This window comes from Pinus tabuliformis, chromosome X, assembly GCF_031772625.1.
Source record: "Pinus tabuliformis cultivar Carrire ecotype Pingquan chromosome X, CPIR1, whole genome shotgun sequence".
Classification (NCBI taxonomy): Eukaryota; Viridiplantae; Streptophyta; class Pinopsida; order Pinales; family Pinaceae; genus Pinus; species Pinus tabuliformis.
The window spans coordinates 622,782,510-622,803,993 of record NC_142308.1 but is presented as its reverse complement, the minus strand read 5'-3'; the positions used below and the strand labels follow the sequence as shown (position 1 = coordinate 622,803,993).

Sequence of the window (21,484 nt, the reverse complement as noted above, 5' to 3'; positions counted from 1 at the left end):
TTTGTTCCAGGTTTGCACAAGAATTTACTTTCTATTTCAAGTCTAGAAGATAAGGGTGATAGAATAGCCTTCATTGATGGAAAGGTCGTTGTCTAGGGAAAAGACTCAAGTATAGATCAAGCCAAAGTTATAGGCATTCGAGAAGGAAGACTCTATAAATTAATGTCTCTTGTGGCTCAAGCCCTAGTTCACATTGAAATTAGCCCATGTGAACTTTGGCATCGAAGATTTGGTCATCTACATTTCAAAATCCTTCCAACCCTAAGTTCCATAGTAGATGGAATTCCTAATCTGAAAGAGGATCATGAAGGTGTCTGTAAGGGATGTGCATTGGGTAAGAATACCAAGAGACCATTTGGAAGCAGTGCTTCACGGTCAAAAGAAATCTTGGATCTCATTCACTCTGATGTATGTGGTCCTATGACTCCTAAATCACTTGGAGGTCATCTATACTATGTCACATTTATAAATGATCATTCAAGAAAGACCTAGGTTTACTTAATGAAAACCAAGGATGAAGTATTCACAAAATTTCAAGAATCCAAAGTTGAAGTGGAGAACCTTATAGAAAGAAGAATCAAGGTACTAAGATCTGATAATGGATGGGAATATACATCTAAAGAGATTATAGCATTTTGTAAGAAGTCTGGGATTAAAAGGGAGCTAATAGTCCCATATAATCTCGAACAAAATGGAGTTGTTGAAAAAAAGAATAGATCCATTGAAGAAAGTGTAAAAGCAATGCTACACGATCAGGATATATCTAAGTTTCTGTGTGGAGAAGCCACGAAGACAATTGTCTACATTCAGAATCGAAGTCCCCGCAGGTCTCTAGACAACAAAACTCCAGAAGAAGTGTTCACTGGAAAGAAGCTATTTGTAGATCATCTTTGGATCTTTGGGTGTCCGATATATATCCATATACCAAAGGACAAAAGAAAGAAGTTGGATCCTTCAAGCATGAAGGGAACATTTTTGGGTATAACAACTCATCAAAAGCTTATAGGATCTGCATGAGAGATGGACATCACATAGAAGTCAGTTGTGATGTCATATTTGATGAAAGCATAGCATTCAAGAGATCAAAGGAAATTTCCATAGATTTCGATGATGAAGAACTTTCGATATTTGAGGAGGAAGTTGACCAAGGAAAAGAAGAATCACACCATGAAGAATAGGGTCCTTGTGACCCTGTTCAGCCTATGGTCATCCTTGAATCGAGGAAAAGACCAAATTTGTCGAAATCTACACTACTTGAGGCAGAAGGTCATGGAGCAGTGATAGGCTCATTTAGAGAAAGAAAGAAACCGAAGAGATATTTTGGATATGCTACATACATGACAAAATTGATAGAAGCAGAACCATCCTCCTTTGAAGAGGCTATAAATAATCGAGAATGGAAGGATGCCATGAATGAAGAGTATCAATCTATAATGAAGAATGGAGTTTGGGAGATCGTGCCTAGGCCCGAAGACAAATTTGTGGTTACTTCCAAATGGATCTATAAGATCAAACATGCAGCTGATGGAAGTATAGATAAGTATAAAGCAAGATTTGTGGCTAGAGGCTTCTCTCAACTTGAAGGCATCGACTATGAAGAGACATTTGCTCCAACAGCAAGATATACAACGATTTGATCATTGGTCTCTCTGGCTGCATCAATGGGATGGAACATCCACCAAATGATGTCAAGACTACGTTTCTGAATGGCACAATAAATGAAGACGTATACATAGAGCAACCCTTGCGATTCAAAGTCAAAGATAGACAGGCATAATGTTTGTAGACTGAAGACAGAACTATATGGCCTCAAAGGGCATGGTATGCTACAATGGATGCAGACCTTCAAAGGATAGGCTTCACAAAAAGCTTTGTTGATTCCAACCTTTACATTAAGGTTGTAGATGGTGAATTTGTAATCATTGTTTTGTATGTAGATGATCTTCTCTTGACAAGTGTATAAGGTCAAATTGAAGAATGTAAGAAGCAACTAGCAGCAGAATTTGACATGAAGGATCTTGGGCTAATGCATTACTATTTGGGACTAGAAGTATAGCAAAGACCTAGTGAAGTTTATTTGGGTGAAGGAAAATACGTGATCGAGTTACTAAAAAGGTTTGACATGATGGACTGCAAACCTAAGACTATTTTGATGATCACAAACATGAAGAGACTAAGGAGTTCTGAATCTAGCCCTGTGGATCCTTCCAAGTATAGACAACTCATTGGCTCATTGATGTACTTAGTGAATACTTGTCCAGACATATGCTTTGCAATAAATGTACTCAGTGAATTCCAAGTGGAGCTTAAGCATGATCATTGGGTAGCAGCAAAACATATTCTTTGATATCTACAAGGAACCATCCACTACTATCTAAAGTATGATAGAAGGAATGATGTGCAATTAGTTGGACATACAGATTCTGACTGGGGAGGCAGCGAGCAAGATGGAAGAAGCACTATCCTCCAAGGTCTCATGGATGAGCTGAAAGCAAGACTCAGTTACTTTGAGTAGTGCTGAAGCTGAATATGTTGCAGCCTGTGAAGTAAGCAGAGAAGCAGTATGGTTGAGGAAGTTGTTATCCGATCTATTTGAAGGACCAATGAACCCTACAGTGATACGTTGTGATAACACCAGTTGTATATGTTTGTCTAAAGATCCAGTGTTTCATGGAAAGACAAAGCATATAAACAACAAGTATCACTATATCTGAGAGCTAGTACAAAATGGTGTGTTGAAGCTACAATACATCTCCACTAATGAGCAGGTAGCTGATATATTGACAAAGTCACTTCCAAACAAGAAGCTTGTATATTTGAGGGACAAGCTTGGTTTGGTCAATGTATCCTCCCTAATTGAGAGGGAGAGATAGACACTACATTCTTGTCTTCACTTGGGAAGAAAGAATGGAGGATTGGGTAACCATTTAGCATTCGATACTCTTTGACAATGTGGTAGGGCATTCAAGACAAGAGTAGTTGTGGACGGATATTCTTTGAGGACTAGCTATCCAAGATAAGAATAGTCCAAAGGAAGGCCATACTCTGTGCACACCCGAGTGGAGTATGAACCTTGTGAGACAATGATTATGGTGTCTATGGATCATTGGTCTCGCCAGCATTGTGCTTGGATCATGTGGATAGAGTTGTTAGTCAAGGCCCTGCTATGTAAACAATGTTGGTTGATATGATATAGACAAATGGCTTACCAATCCAACTCTTTTTATGAGATCTCTTCAGATTGAGAATGACCATGTACCTCTTAATGAATACCTCCCTAGTTAAGAGGGAGTGTTGAAGAATGTGTAACTAGGTTCAGTCTTGAAGTATGAAATGTATTCTTGTAAATGATAAAATGAAAAGAAATTATTATTGGAGCATGGATTTCATGCTCAAGTTCTTTTATTTTATAGGTCAAGCACCCATTGAGTGCTTCTAGGGTTTGTCCCAGGTTAAAGAGTCATTGTCATATATTGAAAACCCTATGGGCACACTTTATCTTGTAAGGAAAAAATTATTTTGTCTTTAAAATGTTGAAATACCTCCAAGATCAAGTTGGCCTACATGAAAAGACACGTCTACCCCTTCGAAGAGCCTATATATATAGAGGAACTCGTCCTCCATTCTACACATTCATTCATCTCATTTTATGCAAAGAAGAGGAAGAGAAGAATTCAAAGAAGAGGGTACGAAGAAGAGGAAGTCGAAGAAGTCGAAGTGCTTGGGCTAGATCTCTCTCTCTTGAGAAGGTCGAAATTAGGGTTTCTACGCTGGGACTATCTCTGGTTCGATCTTGGAAGAGGAAGAGAAGGAAAGGCAAGCGAAGGTCTCTTAGGGTGTCTTATTAGCCCTAAGACTCAAGGAAAGGCAAGCGAAGGGAGGAGAAGGTTATTCAAGGGAGATTGAAGTCTCCAAGAGAAGAAGCAACAGCTACAGCAGTTGTCGTGAACCAGAATTTCGGATCTACTGTGGGAGGTCGAAGTCACTGCAGTAGGAGGCCGAGTTGATCTTGATCTTGGAGGGTATTTGTCTGAGTCACTAGGTCATGGTATTCGTCAATTGAAGGATCTATAAGAAGAGGAGATTTACGAGTTTTCCCCTCAAGAGGAGGAGTTTTGGCCTTGGCTTGCAGCCTATATACTGTGTCACTGTTCTTATTGTTTTGGGAGTTGTTTGATGTATCACACATTGCAATAATAAGGAACAAAGCTAATAAGTAAAAAGGTAACACAAACAGTTATCAAGTTAACAGAATTAACCTACTTACTACCCTATTGAATTCTCAACAATGAAGAGCGCAAATCAAGTAGAAGGCTTGCGTTAGAGTTAGAAGAGCAGAGCAGTTCTTAACTTCTTTGGATAGCAATATGGCATTCCAAGGACTAAGGTCAGATCACAATTTAGAGGGAGCCTTTAACTTCTTCTCATGGAAGGAGCAGATATTAGTGGTGTTGGAAGATAATGGGGTGCTCGAATTTGTGAAGCAGGCAATAGCTTCACCTTAAGATGCCCAACAATCGATCCAGCATAAAAAGAATGACACCAAGTCGGGGAGGATCATTCTTGAGGGGATCATAGAATATCCCTCATCTCCATGAGAAGAAGACAACATATGAGGTGTTTAAATCCATCTTAGACTTGTACCAAGGTTCCAGTGAGGCCAGTAAGCTTACTCTCAAGGAGAAGCTAAGAAGTATCTGGATGAGAAAAGGAGATCCCATCATCACATATCTTTCAAACTTCACTCAGGTTCGAGATGAGCTAGGTGGAGTGGGCATGACTGTAATAGACAGTGACCTTGGAAGTCTTGCACTTCTGGGACTTCATATAAGTCTTGGGAGAATTTCCAGGATGTGGTCAATGGCAGAGGCAATATTCAAAACTCGGAAAGGTTGTGGTTAGACTGTGTTCAAGAAGAAATTTGAAGAGGGACGAGAGATGGGAGATCAGATTGATAAAGGACGAGAACTTTACCCTTACAGGGAAAGTCAACAAAGCCAAGGGCAAGAAGGGCCAAGGAGAGGTCGAGTCCAATCAGAAGTGTTGAGAACCAAGTGTATTGAAAATTATGCTTGATTTCTCTTAACTTGATAATTACTTGTGAATGTTAGTTGGCTTCTTATTACTTATGTTATCTTCTTCATCAAGCAATTATACAAATGTGCAAAACATAAAGATCACAAGAAAACAAGAAACACCAAGATTTAGGCTCCAAGCTAGCGCAAAACCACACAAGGGGAAATCCCAACAATCCTTCTCTTATAGAATCAGATCAAAATGAGATATCCAAGACCCAAAGACCAAGACTAAACTTCCACAAAGGTTCCAAGTCAACCTTCCTTCAAATCTCCTCCAACAAGTCAAAGTCAACATTGGTCAAACTCTCTAAAATCTAGTCAAAATCACAGAACTTTCAGTCCTATAGTAAAGGGCGAATTTTGGCCCTGTAATTATCTCATAGATTCCACAGAATCTTCGCGCGTGTGAGTAGAAACAAGGCAGAAAAACTTGAATTTCTCTCTCCTTTGACTTCCTTCGCTCTCCTTTGACTTTGGAACTTTTTCTTCTTGATTAGGCACAAAGATTGATGATAGATGTAATGAGTGAACGAATGAATCTAGGTGGTCAAATTGACTCTTATAGATAGTTGTCCTGGAGGGTCGAATAGGGGCCACATAGGCCAACTTGTCCAAGGAGGGTCGACTTGATCTTTGTGTTGACTCTTTCACTCAAAAATAAATTTCAAATTCTTTACTTTCAAATGTCCAAATGGGCCACGACTTGAATACAAATTCTTTTGACTTAAAATAAATTATTTTGACTCTTTGAGCATGAACAACATGCTTTGACTAAAAATAAAATATAATAATAATGAATATAATAAATATGTCAATGATAAAATTACATTACATTATGAAGACCGACAATAGTTACAATTTCAACAAGAAGGACAAGAAGAAAAAGGATTTGAGCAAGGTCAAGTTCTTCCATTACTATGAGTTCGAACACTATACCACTAAGTGTCCTAATTGGAAGGAGTCAAATAAGGATCATGTGTTGCATCAATTGCAGTAGATGTGTTTTTTGCTCAGTTCGAGAAATATTTCTCATTGATAACTTGCATCGCAAGCTCAACAAACAACAGTGTATGGTATATTGATTTAGGAGCATCCTTCCACATCACTGGGAACAAGGAGTTTTTAGCCACCTGAAGGAGAAGGAAATGCAGTTTCAAATTGAGCTAGGAGATGATGGCAAGTACGCAACTATGGGAGTTGGTACTGTTAGTTTTGAGAGGGAGTCACGTAGCTCTTTCCATCTCAAAGATGTCCTCTATGTTCCAAGCCTGAAGCGGAACCTTGTTTCATTAGCTACCCTTAACAACAAGGGCCATGATATCATATTCAACAGAGGTAAGGCTTACCTCTAGCACTTCGCTTCTTGATGTAAGAAGCAGATAGGTGTCAGGAAGAAGAATATATACTTGCTACAGGTTGAGAGAGGCGCAACCTTGAGTAGCAAGGTAGGAAGTGCACAGAGTGGAGACATTAGGGTGGAGGAGAGCAGAGCACTGAGGGATTCCTTAGAGCGAGAGCAAGTTAGAGTTCTCAAGTAGGAGCCTCAGACAGTATCACAATTCGAGTCTCCGCTAGTTTGCAAGTGGGCCGTGCAACAGGATGATGAGGAGCAAAGCCTAAGGCGACTGAAGGAAGCCACTCAATCAGTGACTCCCAGTATAGGGAGAGTTTGAGCCAAGTGGGCAAAAGAGTTGTTAAGGGAGGATTAGAAGAAGGCTGGACCTCCCAATACCACCTTCAGGTAAAGTAAGCAACCACAGAGATACACAGGGTACATGGAACTTATGACTGAGGTGATAGACTCGCAAAATAGGAGTATGGCTACAAGAAACAGGTCTTCAAATCAGATTTCGCAGGACACAAGGAAATCTTCTAGTTCAGAGGGAGTAGCTGCAACAGCGAATAACGTGGTGGTGTTGAAGACAGATCCAGGTGGAAGAGGTTCTTCCAGAAGTACCTTCCTCGCTAAGAGGGAGTGTTGAAAATGTAGCAAGCAAGGTCTTCTGGCTTGTGCCTTAGCCAGTGAAGACCTCAAATTGTCCTTCTCCCAGTATGAGTGCAAGCTCATGAGTTAGACTTCAGTTAGGATGAGTTATTTCTAGTTTACTGGAATAATCATCAAGTTAGCATGCGTAGAGTTGGAGCTTCAGTTAAGTGGAGTCTTCATCAGTTTGACTACAGAACGAGGTGGTAGTTACAAGTTCAGTTAGAGCGAGTTAGTCTTCAATCTTGATTGAAGGAAGAACGAGTTAGTCTCCAATGTTGATTGGAGAAAGGACAAGAAGAACTCTCAATTAACTCTCAATTAGAACTTGACTTCTAAAATAGAATTGGGCCTCCTTGCATGTTCGAATTGGGTCTATAAAGAGGAGGACGAAGGCACAGGGATTCACAAGTTTTGTTCACAAGGTCTGTAAGACAAGACAGTTCACGAGTTTGTGAGAGGATCTTTGATTGTGGAGATTGCAGAGCTTGTGTCCTGTTGACCACTAAAGTAGCACGTGAATATTTTTTGAGGACTCCATGCCCAAGGATGTATCAAAGGCTTCATGTACCATCAAAGTTCATCATATCATCAGAGTTTTTCAACTCTATTTCTTCTTCTTATCTTTTTATGTTGTACTCAGATTCCACAAGCCCTACAGGGATGATGTAAAGTGATGCTAGTATGATGAGTTTGAGTCAGTGTAATCAGAACCAGACCGAAACCAGTGGAACCGGCCGGTCTCGTTGTTTTTTTCCCAGAACCAATCTGAACCGGGCCTCCAAACCAGTCAGTTCAGGACCAGTTCCGTGCAGAAAAATTTGCCTTTTTATTTTTTATTTTTTAGTTGGTTGGCCCACTTCTTACTCTCCCCTAGGCTAGCCTAATATTCAAGCCTATGGCCCTCAGCCTAATAATCAAGCCTATGTCCCTAGTATTGTTATGCAATTCATGATGATGTTAAATTCTTGAAGTAAAGGTGACATTTTTCTTAAAATTTCATTTTCACCCTTTTACTTAAATTTTTAACGTACCATGGAATGACTCAAGATGTTTGAGAGTGATTCTAACCTCATTGGATATCATATGCAGAAAGTAGAATTTTAGATTTCACTCAAAATCCAACAGACTTAACAGTTTTTCGGGATTTCAAGATTGGGAGGATTGCAACATTTCCATTGGATTTTGTCATGTACGAGGGTATCGAACTAGTATTTAATAATGAGCACCAAGCCCTCTATGTACTTTGATTTTAGTGGCATTGGTTGTCGAACTCCTCTATCATGACTACTAAAAATGTACCCATCACTCAAACAAAATCGTGACATGACATGCTATGTTTTTTCTATCTTATTTTAATGCCTAAATGGTTATATTGATGGTGAAGACCCCAATATAGGCAATGATTTTGATGATATGTAGGCATTTGTTGTAGCATGATTTTTTTTAGATGCTAGAGGCCATCGAGATCTTTTGATGTATTTTCGGTTCATAGATGGATTGCACTCAATATTATTTTGGTTATGTGCACCCTTACATGCTATGTAAATGAGAACTTTTGCATATTTGTGTATAAATGATTTGTATTAATATGGATGTATATGAATATATATGTTTATCTTTAAAATATGAATATTTTATGTGTTTTTGGTAAACCGGTATTTTTTCCAGTTTTTTACCGGTTCCGGTCTGGTTTCAACTGGTTCCCGATACACAAGGTTTTTCGGTTTAATCACCGGTTCAATTCTGATTACATTGGTTTGAGTCATGTAACAGGCCTAGGTAACTTGGGACCTTGTCATCAAGTGAGTTTACTCTAGGAGGTTTTTTTCACTTTGTTAATTATTATATCCTTACGGGGACTTAATAATTAATTGAGTTTTTTCCTCTAAACATAACCCCAAAGCCACAGTACAGCTTGAAAGCGAGGCCTTAGGTCAGTCCTAGTGTCTAGAGTCATTGTATATTACCATATTAGATCACTTGTAAAATTTCGTGGAATTCGATTAGGTCTAGGGGTCATTTTTTTAATTTTAAAATTTCCCACTAGGTGGAAATTTGAATCAAATCTGAATATAATATGTAATAAGTGATGCCTAGAGAAGTTGTATGGGGTATGTGTGCTCAAAATTACAACTCTTACCCTCAAGTTTGTACTGTGACACACTTTGAGAAGTAAAAAAAAGCTCTAGACCCTCAAACCCCATTTTTCCTGAGTTTTCTGGAAAATGTGGCAATAAATTAGCCCTGCAATTAAATAAATGAAGAAAAATTAATATCCACACATGCTCAAATGATGTGGAAATGAGGTGGAAATTCATCTAAGAGTCAAAGTTGAGTTACCAAGTGATATGGACTCCACATAACCCACAAATCAAATTTTTTGTAGAGAAGAAAATGAGTTCTAGTGACAAGATCCACGATTTGAGGAAGTTAACTCGAGCTTCAAAGACACCATGAGTTGACTTGATATTGGATTAGATTTTACTTGAGTGGGGTGGAGAGTGGTCTCCTACCACTCCGTTTCACTCTCCCACATGTCCTCTCATCTCCCTCATCAAGCATTGTGTGTACCTCTAAGGGGAAAATCGAGTTGCCACTTGAGAAATTCGAATTTGCATGAAGGGGCCTTGGGATTGTCACCTATTTGTCTTTGGATTGTCACCATTTGCCTTGCAATTGGCTCTCAAGCTTCTATATAAGTGAGCATTGGTCTCTCACTATGTATCAATTGTTTACTAGCTATTGTGCTTGCGGAAGCGCTGCTACTTTGTACGCTTTTCAAGAATTGCACTAAAAGGACTTTGGGGATCCATTCATGGGTGTTCTTACTTTAGAACATGGTGCATTGTAAACTATTGGTATACTCTCTTCTATTTATGATTTGAGTTATTTTATTTTCCATATACTCTTGTAGACTTGTTAGTGCAAAGCTATCTTGCATTAACATTTGATTTGGAAGTAGGCTCTAGATGTTGGAAGTTCTAATTTACTTTCAAATAAATTTCTAGAAGCTTCAATTCATTGTTTGCTTCTCTAAATCTGTATGAACCAATGTGTGATTGGAGTATTGTAGACAAATTATTTTTGTTAGATCAAATGTGAGGGGAAGTCTTTGGGAGACCAACCCACTCTTGAAGCACCTTCAAAAGAACTCTCATTTGCTATTTGGATTTTCATAGCTCATCTTACGAAGAAGCGTTCTTGCAAGGACTCATTTGGAGTCTGGACATAGCTTGTACACAAACAAGCATTTCATATTTTAAATCTTTTCAAATAGTGCTTCTTTGATTTTATATTGGCTACTTTAAAGCATTTTCAAAACTAAATAAAGTGATGGGGTTCACCTTCATCACTTGATTTGGTTTCTTGTACACTATTTGTATTATATTTATTTGTTTCACATGTTCTCTATATACTAATTGTCTCTTGATTTCGCAGCCCTTAGTTGGAGTGTTGGTGACAAGCATTAAAATAAAATCACTCAAACTCTAATCATTTCCTTGTAGTACCTCCCAAGCTTTTTCGAATTCATCTTCTAGGAGGTCGTGGGCATAGAAGACTAGCTCCTCTCTTGCAAAATTTCATTCACCATTGGAGGCCAAGTTTTAGAACACCAAAAGACTCCTAACATCTTAAATTCTTGAGAGCACTCTTGTTGTACTTTAGTTTCTAATTCTAACTTTCATGAAGGAAGTCTAGTGCTTGAAAAGCCTCATATGTTGTAAAGATTCCTCTTGAAGTTTTACTTGAAACCTTTTGGAAGGTTTCTCATCTTTGTAACAATCCAATAAAAAGGCCCAGTTTTTCTTGTGGGGGCTTGGGTTTAACCCAAGGCATCATTTTCTCCTTATTTAGAATGAGAAACATATGGGTAGACTGATCTTGCATTGTTTTCTTGTTTTCAATTTGGATGCCTTAAGAATTAACACAATCTCACTATCACAATCTAACTTTCTAAATTTGATTTTGCTACTAGTTTCCATTTTATATCTGCATTTAAATTTTTGTTTTTAAGTACAACTTAGGATTTCACTTTGGAGCAACTTATTTCAATATATGCAAGCATCTCAATTCATGTGGCAAAGTTTGATTTAGTTAATTTCTTAAAATTGGCAATTAAAGTCAAATTCCACCTTGGGACAGCTCATATAAAAGAGATGATTATTGCATTGGATCCCTCTTTTCAAGATGTCCAAGTTTGATATAAATATCATCTCATTCAGATAAGCAAGAAGTGAAATTTTGAATTTATTCTCTCTCATGAACAAATTATTAAAGTCGGCCTCAGATAATGTAGGCTCAAGAAGCCCAATAGATGTGTCCTTTCATCCTCAACGAATTGTATAAATAGGAGTGACCTCTCACCCCATTTGGACATCACTCACTCATCAATCTTCTCTCTCCTAATCAGATTGGTTCGTACAACTTGGAGATCATCTCTCTCTCTCTCATGTGTGGATGAAGGACGAATTTCTAGGTCAAATTGCAAGCCGAAAATTTCATAGTTTCAAGACAGCTTTGACTGAAGGGTTCTTCACCAAGTTTGAATGTGTTTTTGAGGGCATTAAGAGGGAAACTACTACACCATACACTCATGAACAGAATGGTGTGGAAGAAAGGAAGAATCGTACAATTGTGGAAGTCGTCCGTGCTATGCTCCATGATCAAAGACTTCCGAAGTTTCTGCGGGCCAAAGCTGCAAATACCGCCATATATGTACAAAATTGATGCCCTCATCAAGCATTGGGTTCCAAGACTCCCGAAGAAATGTTCACAGGTAAGAAACTTGATGTATCTCATTTTAGAATTTTTGGAAGCCCTGTATATTTTTATGTGCCTAAAGAAAAAATGAATAAATTGGGTTCATCTGGAAAGAAAGGAATCTTCGTGGGCTATAGCGAAAATACTAAGGGCTATAGAATCTATGTAGCTGGTCAAAGGGAAGTTGAGATCAGTCATGATGTCACCTTTGGCGAAAATATGTCTCTTAGCAAGGTAGACAATCTTCCTACTATAAGGGGATTTCAAAAAACTGACACCAGGGAACCAAAGGAAAAAGAAGATGAGACGATGCCCGATGTGGAAGAACCTATGGATCCTATTGATCCTCCTCCGCAAGAGCCTTCCTCTTCTAGGAAGAGGCCTTCATGGCTTAGGGGGACACTTGATGATGCTGAAGGACACATTGCACGTCGAAGAACCTTCCGTGAAAGTAAGAAGCCGAACAGGTATCAGGGATACCTAACCATTATGAGGACGATCATCCAAAATGAGCCTTCGTCATTCACAGATGCTGTCAAGCATCAAGTATGGAAGGATGCTATGACCGAGGAATATGAGTCCATTATGAAAAACAATGTTTAGGATGTGGTCCCCAAACCCCAAGACAAAGCAGTTATCACTTCAAAATGACTTTACAAGATAAAGCATGCAGTTGATGGAAGTGCAGAAAAGTATAAGGCTTGTTTTGTTGCTCGTGGCTTCTCCCAGAAGGAAGGTATAAACTATGACGAGATATTTTCACCTGTTGCCTGATATACCACCATCCGCTTGATCATAGCCCTTGCTGCTTCGCAAGAATGGAACCTACATCAGATGGATGTCAAGACTGCGTTCTTACATGGCTCGATCCAAGAGGATGTCTATGTGGAGCAACCCGAAGGATTTGAGATTTATCATCGAGAATCTCATGTGTGCAGGTTGAAGAAGGCCCTCTATGGGCTAAAGCAAGCACCCCGAGCATGGTATGAGAGGATCAATAGCTACTTGATGAAGTTGGGATTCACTAGGAGTGAAGCTGACCCTAACCTTTACTTTAGGGTTATAGATGACAAACCTCTCATACTGGTGCTATATGTTGACGACCTCTTTCTAATAGGTGCAAACCCTCTCATTCACCAATGTAAGAGGGCATTGGCTTCTGAGTTCGAGATGAAAGACCTAGGACTTGTGCACTATTTCCTAGGACTGGAAGTCTGGCAGAAACCAGGGGAAATTTTCCTATCTCAAGGAGAATATGTGGTGAAGATATTGGAGAGATTCGGCATGGTGGACTGCAAGCCCGTAACTACCCCGATGGAGCTTGACTTCAAGAAGTTAAGCGATAGTGCTGCCAGACCTGTTTTACGAAATGCTACCGAGTATCGTCAACTCGTCCGAGCATTAATGTTCTTGGTAAACTCTCATCCGAATATATGCTGTGCAGTCAACACATTGAATCAACATATGGTTGAGCCTCACCACTCACATTGGATAGGTGCCAAGAATCTATTGAGATATCTCCGTGGCACAATCACTCATGGATTGAGATACACTGCCGAAGATGTGAGACTACTTGGGTATACTGATGTTGATTGGGCAGGCAGTTTGGTCGACCGAAAGAGCACTTCCGGGTGCTGTTTCTCTTTGGGATCTGCCTCGATATCCTGGATGAGCAGGAAGCAGAAGTCGGTGGCTTTGAGCACCGCTGAGGCAGAGTGCATTGCTGCTAGCATGGCCTCCTATGAGGCAGTGAGTTGTTTGGATTTACATTGGATACCACCGTGATTTTGTGTGACAACCAGAGCGGGATCCGTTTATCAGAGAAACCCGAATTTCATGATCGCTCCAAGCATATCGATATCAGGTACCACTATATTCGAGATATGGTGCAGCGAGGAGCAATAAGGCTCCAACATATCGGTACAGATGAACAGGTTGCCGACATTTTGACAAAACCCCTAGGAAAGGTCAAATTCCTGACTTTCCGAGAACGACTTGGTGTCGTTCAGAGACCCTCTTATGAGGGTCGAGTATGATGTATTGAGCTCTGGGAGCTCCAGGGGGGCGCGGGGTACTTCTTGGAGCGACATGTGACCACAGGGCGACTCACCATCCCCTGGTGGTGCACTATGTACAGGGTAAAGGTTCAACCTTCCCCTGTGACACCCCGTGGCGACTGTGGAATAGGATGATTAGTTCTCCTGTGGGCCAGGATGATTCGTTCTCCATGGCGACTGTGGAGCAGGATGATTAGTTCTCCTGTAGGCCAGGATGATTAGTTCTCTGTGGCATCCACTGGACAGGATGATTAGTTCTCCTGTCGAGGCATCCTACCCATGCAGTCTGGGACTCATGGGAAGTACCTCTCATCTGATCAATGAGCAGTGAAATGAGGATAGGGACCATAGTAGTACTATCGATGGACGCATCGTTGTATCTACCGTACTCCCTATGCTAGGATGACCTCCACTGATCTAGGATCAACGATACTGATCTAGGATCAGTGAGAGTGGTTCACACTCTGAGACTAACTTCGGTCTAGTGGAGGATGGTATGATACATCCTCGATCATTTCTTCTTTTTCATAGTTCGAGCATAGCAAAGCAGAGCAACGTAGAGCAGAGCAGAGTGGGGTCAAGTTGTACAAGACAGTGCATATGATGGATGGATAGCAGCGACGGTCTGACGGATTGCAGATGAAGTTCTCCCTAGTTGAGAGGGAGTGTTAAAATTGGCAACTAGGGCCAAACTCCATGTGGATCACCTTATTTATGGCTTCTGATATTTTTCCTAGATTCCTCTCATCAAAAGGTGTAGGATTGATCTAAAGATCATCCGATTCTGATAAGTATTTATGGAGATATGAATTTATTTTGATTATGAACAAATTGTCAAGGTCGGCCAGCAAACTTATGTAGGCTCGGAAGCCCAACAATCATGTCTATTCAACCTCAATGTTTGCATATAAATACAAGGGTCATTCTCGTCATTTGGACAACTCAATTCACTTATCTTCTCTCTCTCTCTCCTATGCATAAAAGGAGCCTCTCTCTCTCTCACGTGTGGCTGAAAGGATGACATCCTAGGGCAAGGAAGACGCAGAAAGAAGGACGCTAGGGCAGCAGGTCATCTCTTTGACCAGTGTTGACCAAGCGTTGACCATCCAGAAGTGTGGATTGGGTGTGGTTGCCTCTCCTAGGCAGGCCGCAATTTTTGGCACGAAAATCAAGGTGATCTGACCTCTGGTTTGACCGGTGTTGACTGCCCTAGTTTAGGGCTGCAAGTTGACTTCAGAAATCTGCAAATTGATTGAACTTTTGGGGCTGTTCAAGGGCTGTTTCTTCAGGTTGTTCGAGGACAAGTTGACTGGAAATTGACCATGTATTTTAAAGGTCAATTTCAGCTAGTTTGACCAAGTTTGACTTTGTTGATCTAGGGTTTACTGCTGCTGATATAAAATTACAGAATTCAGATTTTGTATTATTTCTCTCTGCTGAACTATTGAAGATAAAAGAAGATTTGATCAAACGGTTTCCCCGCATTGGGGTTTGTCCCTGGCTAGCCGCCACATCTTGTGTCTCTTGTCTTGGCTTGTTTTCTGTTGATCATTTAATGTTCTATCTGCACTTTACTTAATGTATATGTGATTGCTACTCTATGGCTAATAAGAAGAAAAATAAGTAAACTGCTCTAAACATAGAACATACCATAATTTAACAAAACTCATTCATATAATTTACAAAAATAATATTTCTTTTTATTTACAAATACAAAGATAAAAATTACATTGCCAAATATCGAACCTAGTTACACTTTTCTTCAACAGTTTTGTCTCCATAATAAGCCGACATGAGATAGTGAAATGTTGTGTCTTCATTTTATGAGCCGACATGAGTTCCTTTGTGCATTTAGAGGCCAACATAAGAAGAGGACTGGGTGCTTGTCGTTGGAGAGCTATTTGACAATGTTTATGACTCAAATACATTTGATACATGCCCAAGAAGGGTTCTTCATGACATTGACTCTTTGACCTTTAAAGATAAATCCTAAGGCTCTCAATGGGAGCCATCTATACATAAAAATTCTTGCTCATGAAACCCATGAAGCAAGCATAATAATAAATTCATTTTCTTGTTTACAAAAATCATAATTACAATGTCATTATGAGGACCGAACCTAGTTACCCTTTCTTCAACAAGTTCAACCAAGGAAGACTAAGCTGCATTGGTGAAGTTTTGTTGTTGTTTTGACCAGTGTTGACTCTGGTTAAGGCTGAAGTTGCACTGTAGTTGACTGCAGAATTTGACAGGGCTAATTTGACTGTGTATTGGGCAAGTGAAATTGATTTTTGTACTCTCTCTCTCTCTACCAAACTATTGGATAATAATAAAAAGATTTGATCAAAAGGTTTTCCCCGCATTGGGGCTTTTTCCTGGCATCTACCAAATCTAGTGTCCTCTTGTCTTGGCTTGTCTTCTGCATATGTTTTTATGTTCTATCTGCATTTACTGTCAATGTGATTAAGTTAATGTGATTGCTACTAGAAATAATTGGAAATTGTCATTGGGTTGCTAAAAGAACATTGAAGTAAATTGTGTTAAGCATAGAACATACCATTGTTATTTAAAATTAACATAATTTGACCATTTCCTTCATGTTTGCTTCATTGGTTACTTGCTCATTTATTTTAAAGTTATTGGCTCACTTTGCAAGCATATCATACTTTGAAGCTTTATCTCATTTCATTGCTTTAATTAGTTGATCATTGATATATCATTTGTTAAAGCACTTACTTTGAGCAACTTACAATCTTATGTGCTTATGAAGCTTATGTTCTTGTATCTTGTACAATTTTGAGCAATTATCTAAGTTATCTCATTGAGCATATTTCCATTTACTTGAGGCATTTCCTTTTACAAGCACTAATAAACTTACTTGCATTTCATTTAGGCATATTAGCATAGCTTGCATCTCTAATGAAAATTTACCTCCAAGCATAAGCTTGGTTGAAAGACATCTCTTAGGGACCCCTTTCTTTCATCAACTTGAGGGACATAGACCCTCTTATGTGGTTAACACAGTGACCTTGCAGTCGTCAAAGCCACAATATCTGCAGCGTCAGAGGCATCGAGTGTGTTGGATATTCCAAGGGAGGTATCGTTAATATAGCCTTGGTTGTCTTTCCTTGGATCCCTTCCACAACTTACATAAGAGACTTGTTTCAAAACAGTCGAAAGAAAGGTCACACCTAGACTAAGCATTTATATTAAAATTAACCAAGATAATTGCATTTAATCTTAGTTTAAGTGCATTTCATGCTAACACATTTTACTATTTTACTTACAAATTATTCATGTACTTCTCATTGATGAAAATGTTTTGAATTGATTATATTATCTAGGCAAGTATCATCTTGTTCATTTTTGCAAGTAAAATTTTAACTTGTCTCCTTGCAAGTCATTCTATATTGTTTCCTTACATGCTTTGGATTTGTGAATGACTATATATTTTGAAAGCATTTTCTGAAAGCATATTTTATATCTTGCATGTGATATCATATCCCATTAACATCTTTATGTTTGATTGATAGGGTTACTTGTGTTTTAATTTGAAATACTTCATTTTTCTTGAGCAAGCATTACTGATTTTTAAGCAATATTGAAAGCACTGGTTTTATGTATGCTAATCTTTGATTCATGTGTTGATGGTTATATATTTCATTTCATATTGCTCATAATCTAAAGTAATCCAAATTTGACATTTCCTAGAAACCTCACATCCCCCCTTTTAACTTGGCTTTTCATTTAGGGACCACCGCCCTTAGTTTACCTAGGAGAGAGCTTAAACGAAGATAGTTGGGAATAGGTGACAGCCCCATCTCTTAATTTTGCCACCAACCACACCTTGTGGGGTTAAGGGCTTTCTCACTAACTTAGGTGTGTGTGACAAGTGGCAACATGTCCTAAGAAATAGGAGATCACAAGTGCACTAGAATTTAGGAGATTGATTGTGCGCAGTTTTGAGAAGTTGGTTCCTAAGAAATAGGAGGCAGGGAGTGCGCAAGGAAATAAGAGCCAGACTTGCACTAGGAAATAGGGAATTTTCACAAGAAAATAGGGTTGCCAAGTACGCAAGGAAGGAGGAGCTAGGATAAGGAATTACAAGGGCAAGAGAAGTATTCAACAGAGGAACGATTGCAAGCTAGAGGGTCGAGATCAAGTAGTGATCAAGGCAGGCCGCGATCAATTGTATTAAGCTGAGATTTGTGAGAAGAAGGACTACTCTCACTCAAGAGAGAGATTGCTTTATAATAGATTCAATTGCTCGAGAACAAACAATAATATACCACATCAAGGAAGCAGGTTTTCCCTGTATGGTTTCCTGAGAAAACAAGTGTGTCAATTTATGTACATGAGTTTTTTTTATCTCTGGTGTTTTTATTCAACTACTTATGAATTGTTTAAGAAACTCTCTATCTTGGTGAAAGTAAACTAGATTTCAGTTTTCAGTTATTCATCTAAGTAGTTGCAGAGTTTCATGGAAATTTAACATAGCTTAAGATGGATTGTCGAACCTCTCAAATTACATTAGCCCTGATACATAATATTGCAAACTTATTGGTTACATGACACAAACACTAACATAGTATGGTCTCATAATACAAGTGTTCATGTGTTACCATTTAGCATTGGGGTTCATTGTTTGCTCCAACAATGTCTTTATTATTTCCTTTAAAACTAATAAATATAGATTAATTAATATCATAACCATAATATCTATTGGAAAGCCTAACAAGTTTTTATTAACATAAACAACAAAGCTAATGCAAATTATTCTCATAATTGCTTAATTTTATTTAAAATCATTGTTTTGGTGGCTATCAATGTTGCCTTAAATAAGTATATACAGCATAACACAAGAAGAAAACAACACAATTAATAAGGCACGCTTCCCTATAAATTAAACAAGAAAGTTAAAAGACAAACAAGAAAAACAATGAATCATATTGAAGAGGAAATATTAAAGAATAGAAATACTAAAATATTATCTTTAGAAGAAATAACCTTGTCACTTTTATCTCTCATGATGTTCGCATTTACAGCTCTCAATTGACTTCTATTACTTTGAGATGTTTCCACCAAGCTAATCTGAGAGTGAAAACAAAAATAGATATGTTAGAAGTAACTTGAAATTTGAAAACATGCACAGGTACAAAAGATTCAAACAGCCAAAAAAAACAATATCCATGAAAGTGTGTCTTTTGTGGGTGCATATGCATTCATTCTAGTCTATATCCCAATTCATGTGCCTATTCATATGTAAATGCATGTGCACATGCATGAGTGTGAAGGGGCACATCTGCATGCTTGAGTGTGAAGCATTTGCATATATGTATTCTTAGTCAACTCATTCTAACTCATTCAAGTCCGTAGGTTATGTGGTGAACATTAGTTTTGCATGTATCATAGTTTTGAAACTTCTTATGACGCTTAGTTTGCTGAAAACTTGAGAGAGAATTGCATATTTTTCCAGCAATATTTCGGAGGGTTATCTTTGTGGTCTTGTGAAGGTTTGTTTTTAAAAAGTGCTTTATAAAATAATTCATAGAGCAAAAAAATACATCATAGAGAGAGTATATCAAACAAACAAGAGTAGCAGGAAATTCCTGCCCTAAAAAAGCCAAAAGAGCAATCATATAAGCTTGCTCCCCATAGAAAGGGATTCAACATCTCTACAAAATATAACAAGTTTGACACTAACAAACATAGCCAGTCAAGGTTAAAGAACCTCAATTCCATGAGAGCAAGGTAGTAAAGAGGAAGTGGAATTCAACCTGAAGCCATAACCAGAAAGTCCTGGCAGACTTACATTTCCAAAAAACATGTTCAGTTGTTTCATCCTTAGCATAAAGAGTGCAAGCAGAATTTATAACACCAAGTTTATGAACCTTGATCTTACCAGCCTAAGCCAACCTTTGACGAAGCATAAGCCACCCCCCATACTTTGTGTTTGAAAGAAGATTGAGATTTCCAAATGAGCCTGCAGCTCCTCAACCAGCACTCCTCGGGATCTCATAACAACCACCCTTTGTTCAAACAAAGGACAATGTCAAAGGTGTATTGCACCAAATCTTAGATGCCCTTTGCTACATAAATGTTAAAGGGATTCCTACTACTCCATCAAAGCAGACCGCACCAATGAAGCTGCATTTACATAATCATATGACAATTCCCTCATAAATAGTTTTGTCTGAACAGTTTAAACTTTCAACTCAATTAAGATTGCACCAGGTGTGCCATTGTTGATGCTTATGACACTATAAATCCTTCCAATAGAAGGGTCACTTTCCAATTAAGTATCGGGTTAGACATTGTTGGTGCTGCAAGTATTCATATGCAGCAATCCCCACTGCTGCAAATATTCATAGGCACCAACATCCTGGAGATACCAATCCCAACCGCTGCAAATATTTGTATGCACCAACTTAGTGGAGACACCAATCCCCACTGTGGCAAATATTTGTAGGCACCAACCTACTAGAAACACCAATCCCAATTGTTGCAAATATTCGTAGGCACTATTACACACCACCAATGGGTGACCCCAAAGGAGAAATTTTCTCCTAGGTTTGTCTTTAGCAGCCAGCCGGCAGTTAGCAGCCCCTTTCCAGTCACCTGATAGCTTTGATGCACTACGTTTCTCCGCCACTTGAGTCAGTCGTTGTGTACCCTCGCTCATCTGTGATGATCGTATGTTTGAAGGTGAGCCAGCCAATCCCAAAGTTATGATTTTTCATTATGTAATTGGGTGTTTATGCTTGTTTTTCTTGGCCAGACTTAACCATGGATTACTGGGAGACATGGAAGAAGGGCGGGCTTTGACTGTACTCTTGTTCCCTTACCTTAACTGGGGGGTTAATCCTGAATCCTAATCCTGCGGGATTGAAGAATGTAACTAGGTTTGGTCTTCATAATTGTACTTGAAGTCAAAATGTAATATACTTGTCAAAAGAAAAACAAATAGAATTTTATTATTATTGAAATTGACTTATTAAAGCATGGGTTTCATGCTTGGGTCATTCGTCTTGGCTCAAGCATCCATTGTAGGCTTTAGGTTATTGTCAAGGTCAATTTTTGAAGACTCCTCAATCCATCAAAGTCTCCTCCTTGTCAAAGAACTCATCATCAAGTCAGCTTACCTGAAACTATCATGTCGGCCTAAATACAGCGACACACCTCTTCATATACTCATGTTGGCTCATTTCAAGATGGCAAACAACTATATATATATAAGGATGAGGACTTCGCATAACTACCACAAATATTTCGTATAATTTTCAGAGACAAGTTTCGGTACCATTACAGAATGGAAGCTCGGATTTCAGAGAGGTTTTCGGTGATCCCATAAATGAAGTTTCAATGATTACAATGGACAGCTTCGATGCTATCTCAATTTCGGACTATTATAGTGACCGTGTTTTCGGGCTATTACAAAGATTGCAATCTCAGTATCAGTGTTGCAGGAAACGTCCCCCCCCCCCCGGGATCAAAACCCCGATCCGCTATCCGTACAGATGCGTGGGGGAAGCGTCGTCCGAAACGCATTTCGGAAAAACCGAAACGCTTTTTAGGTTGATAAACACGCTTCTTGGAAATTT

At 38.9% G+C, this 21,484-nt stretch overlaps 1 protein-coding gene across 3 annotated transcripts in view; it reads right to left on the bottom strand.

Moving 5' to 3' along the window:
* The window catches only part of LOC149141551 (putative GTP-binding protein OBGC2), a 396,755-nt gene that overhangs the window by 213,106 nt on the left and 162,165 nt on the right, over nucleotides 1-21,484 (bottom strand). For all 3 annotated transcript variants that reach the window (XM_089449015.1, XM_089449017.1, XM_089449016.1), the window contains exon 4: nucleotides 18,891-18,974. In XM_089449015.1, coding sequence (XP_089305141.1) covers nucleotides 18,891-18,974 — 84 coding nt within the window. The remainder of the gene's footprint in view (nucleotides 1-18,890; nucleotides 18,975-21,484) is intronic.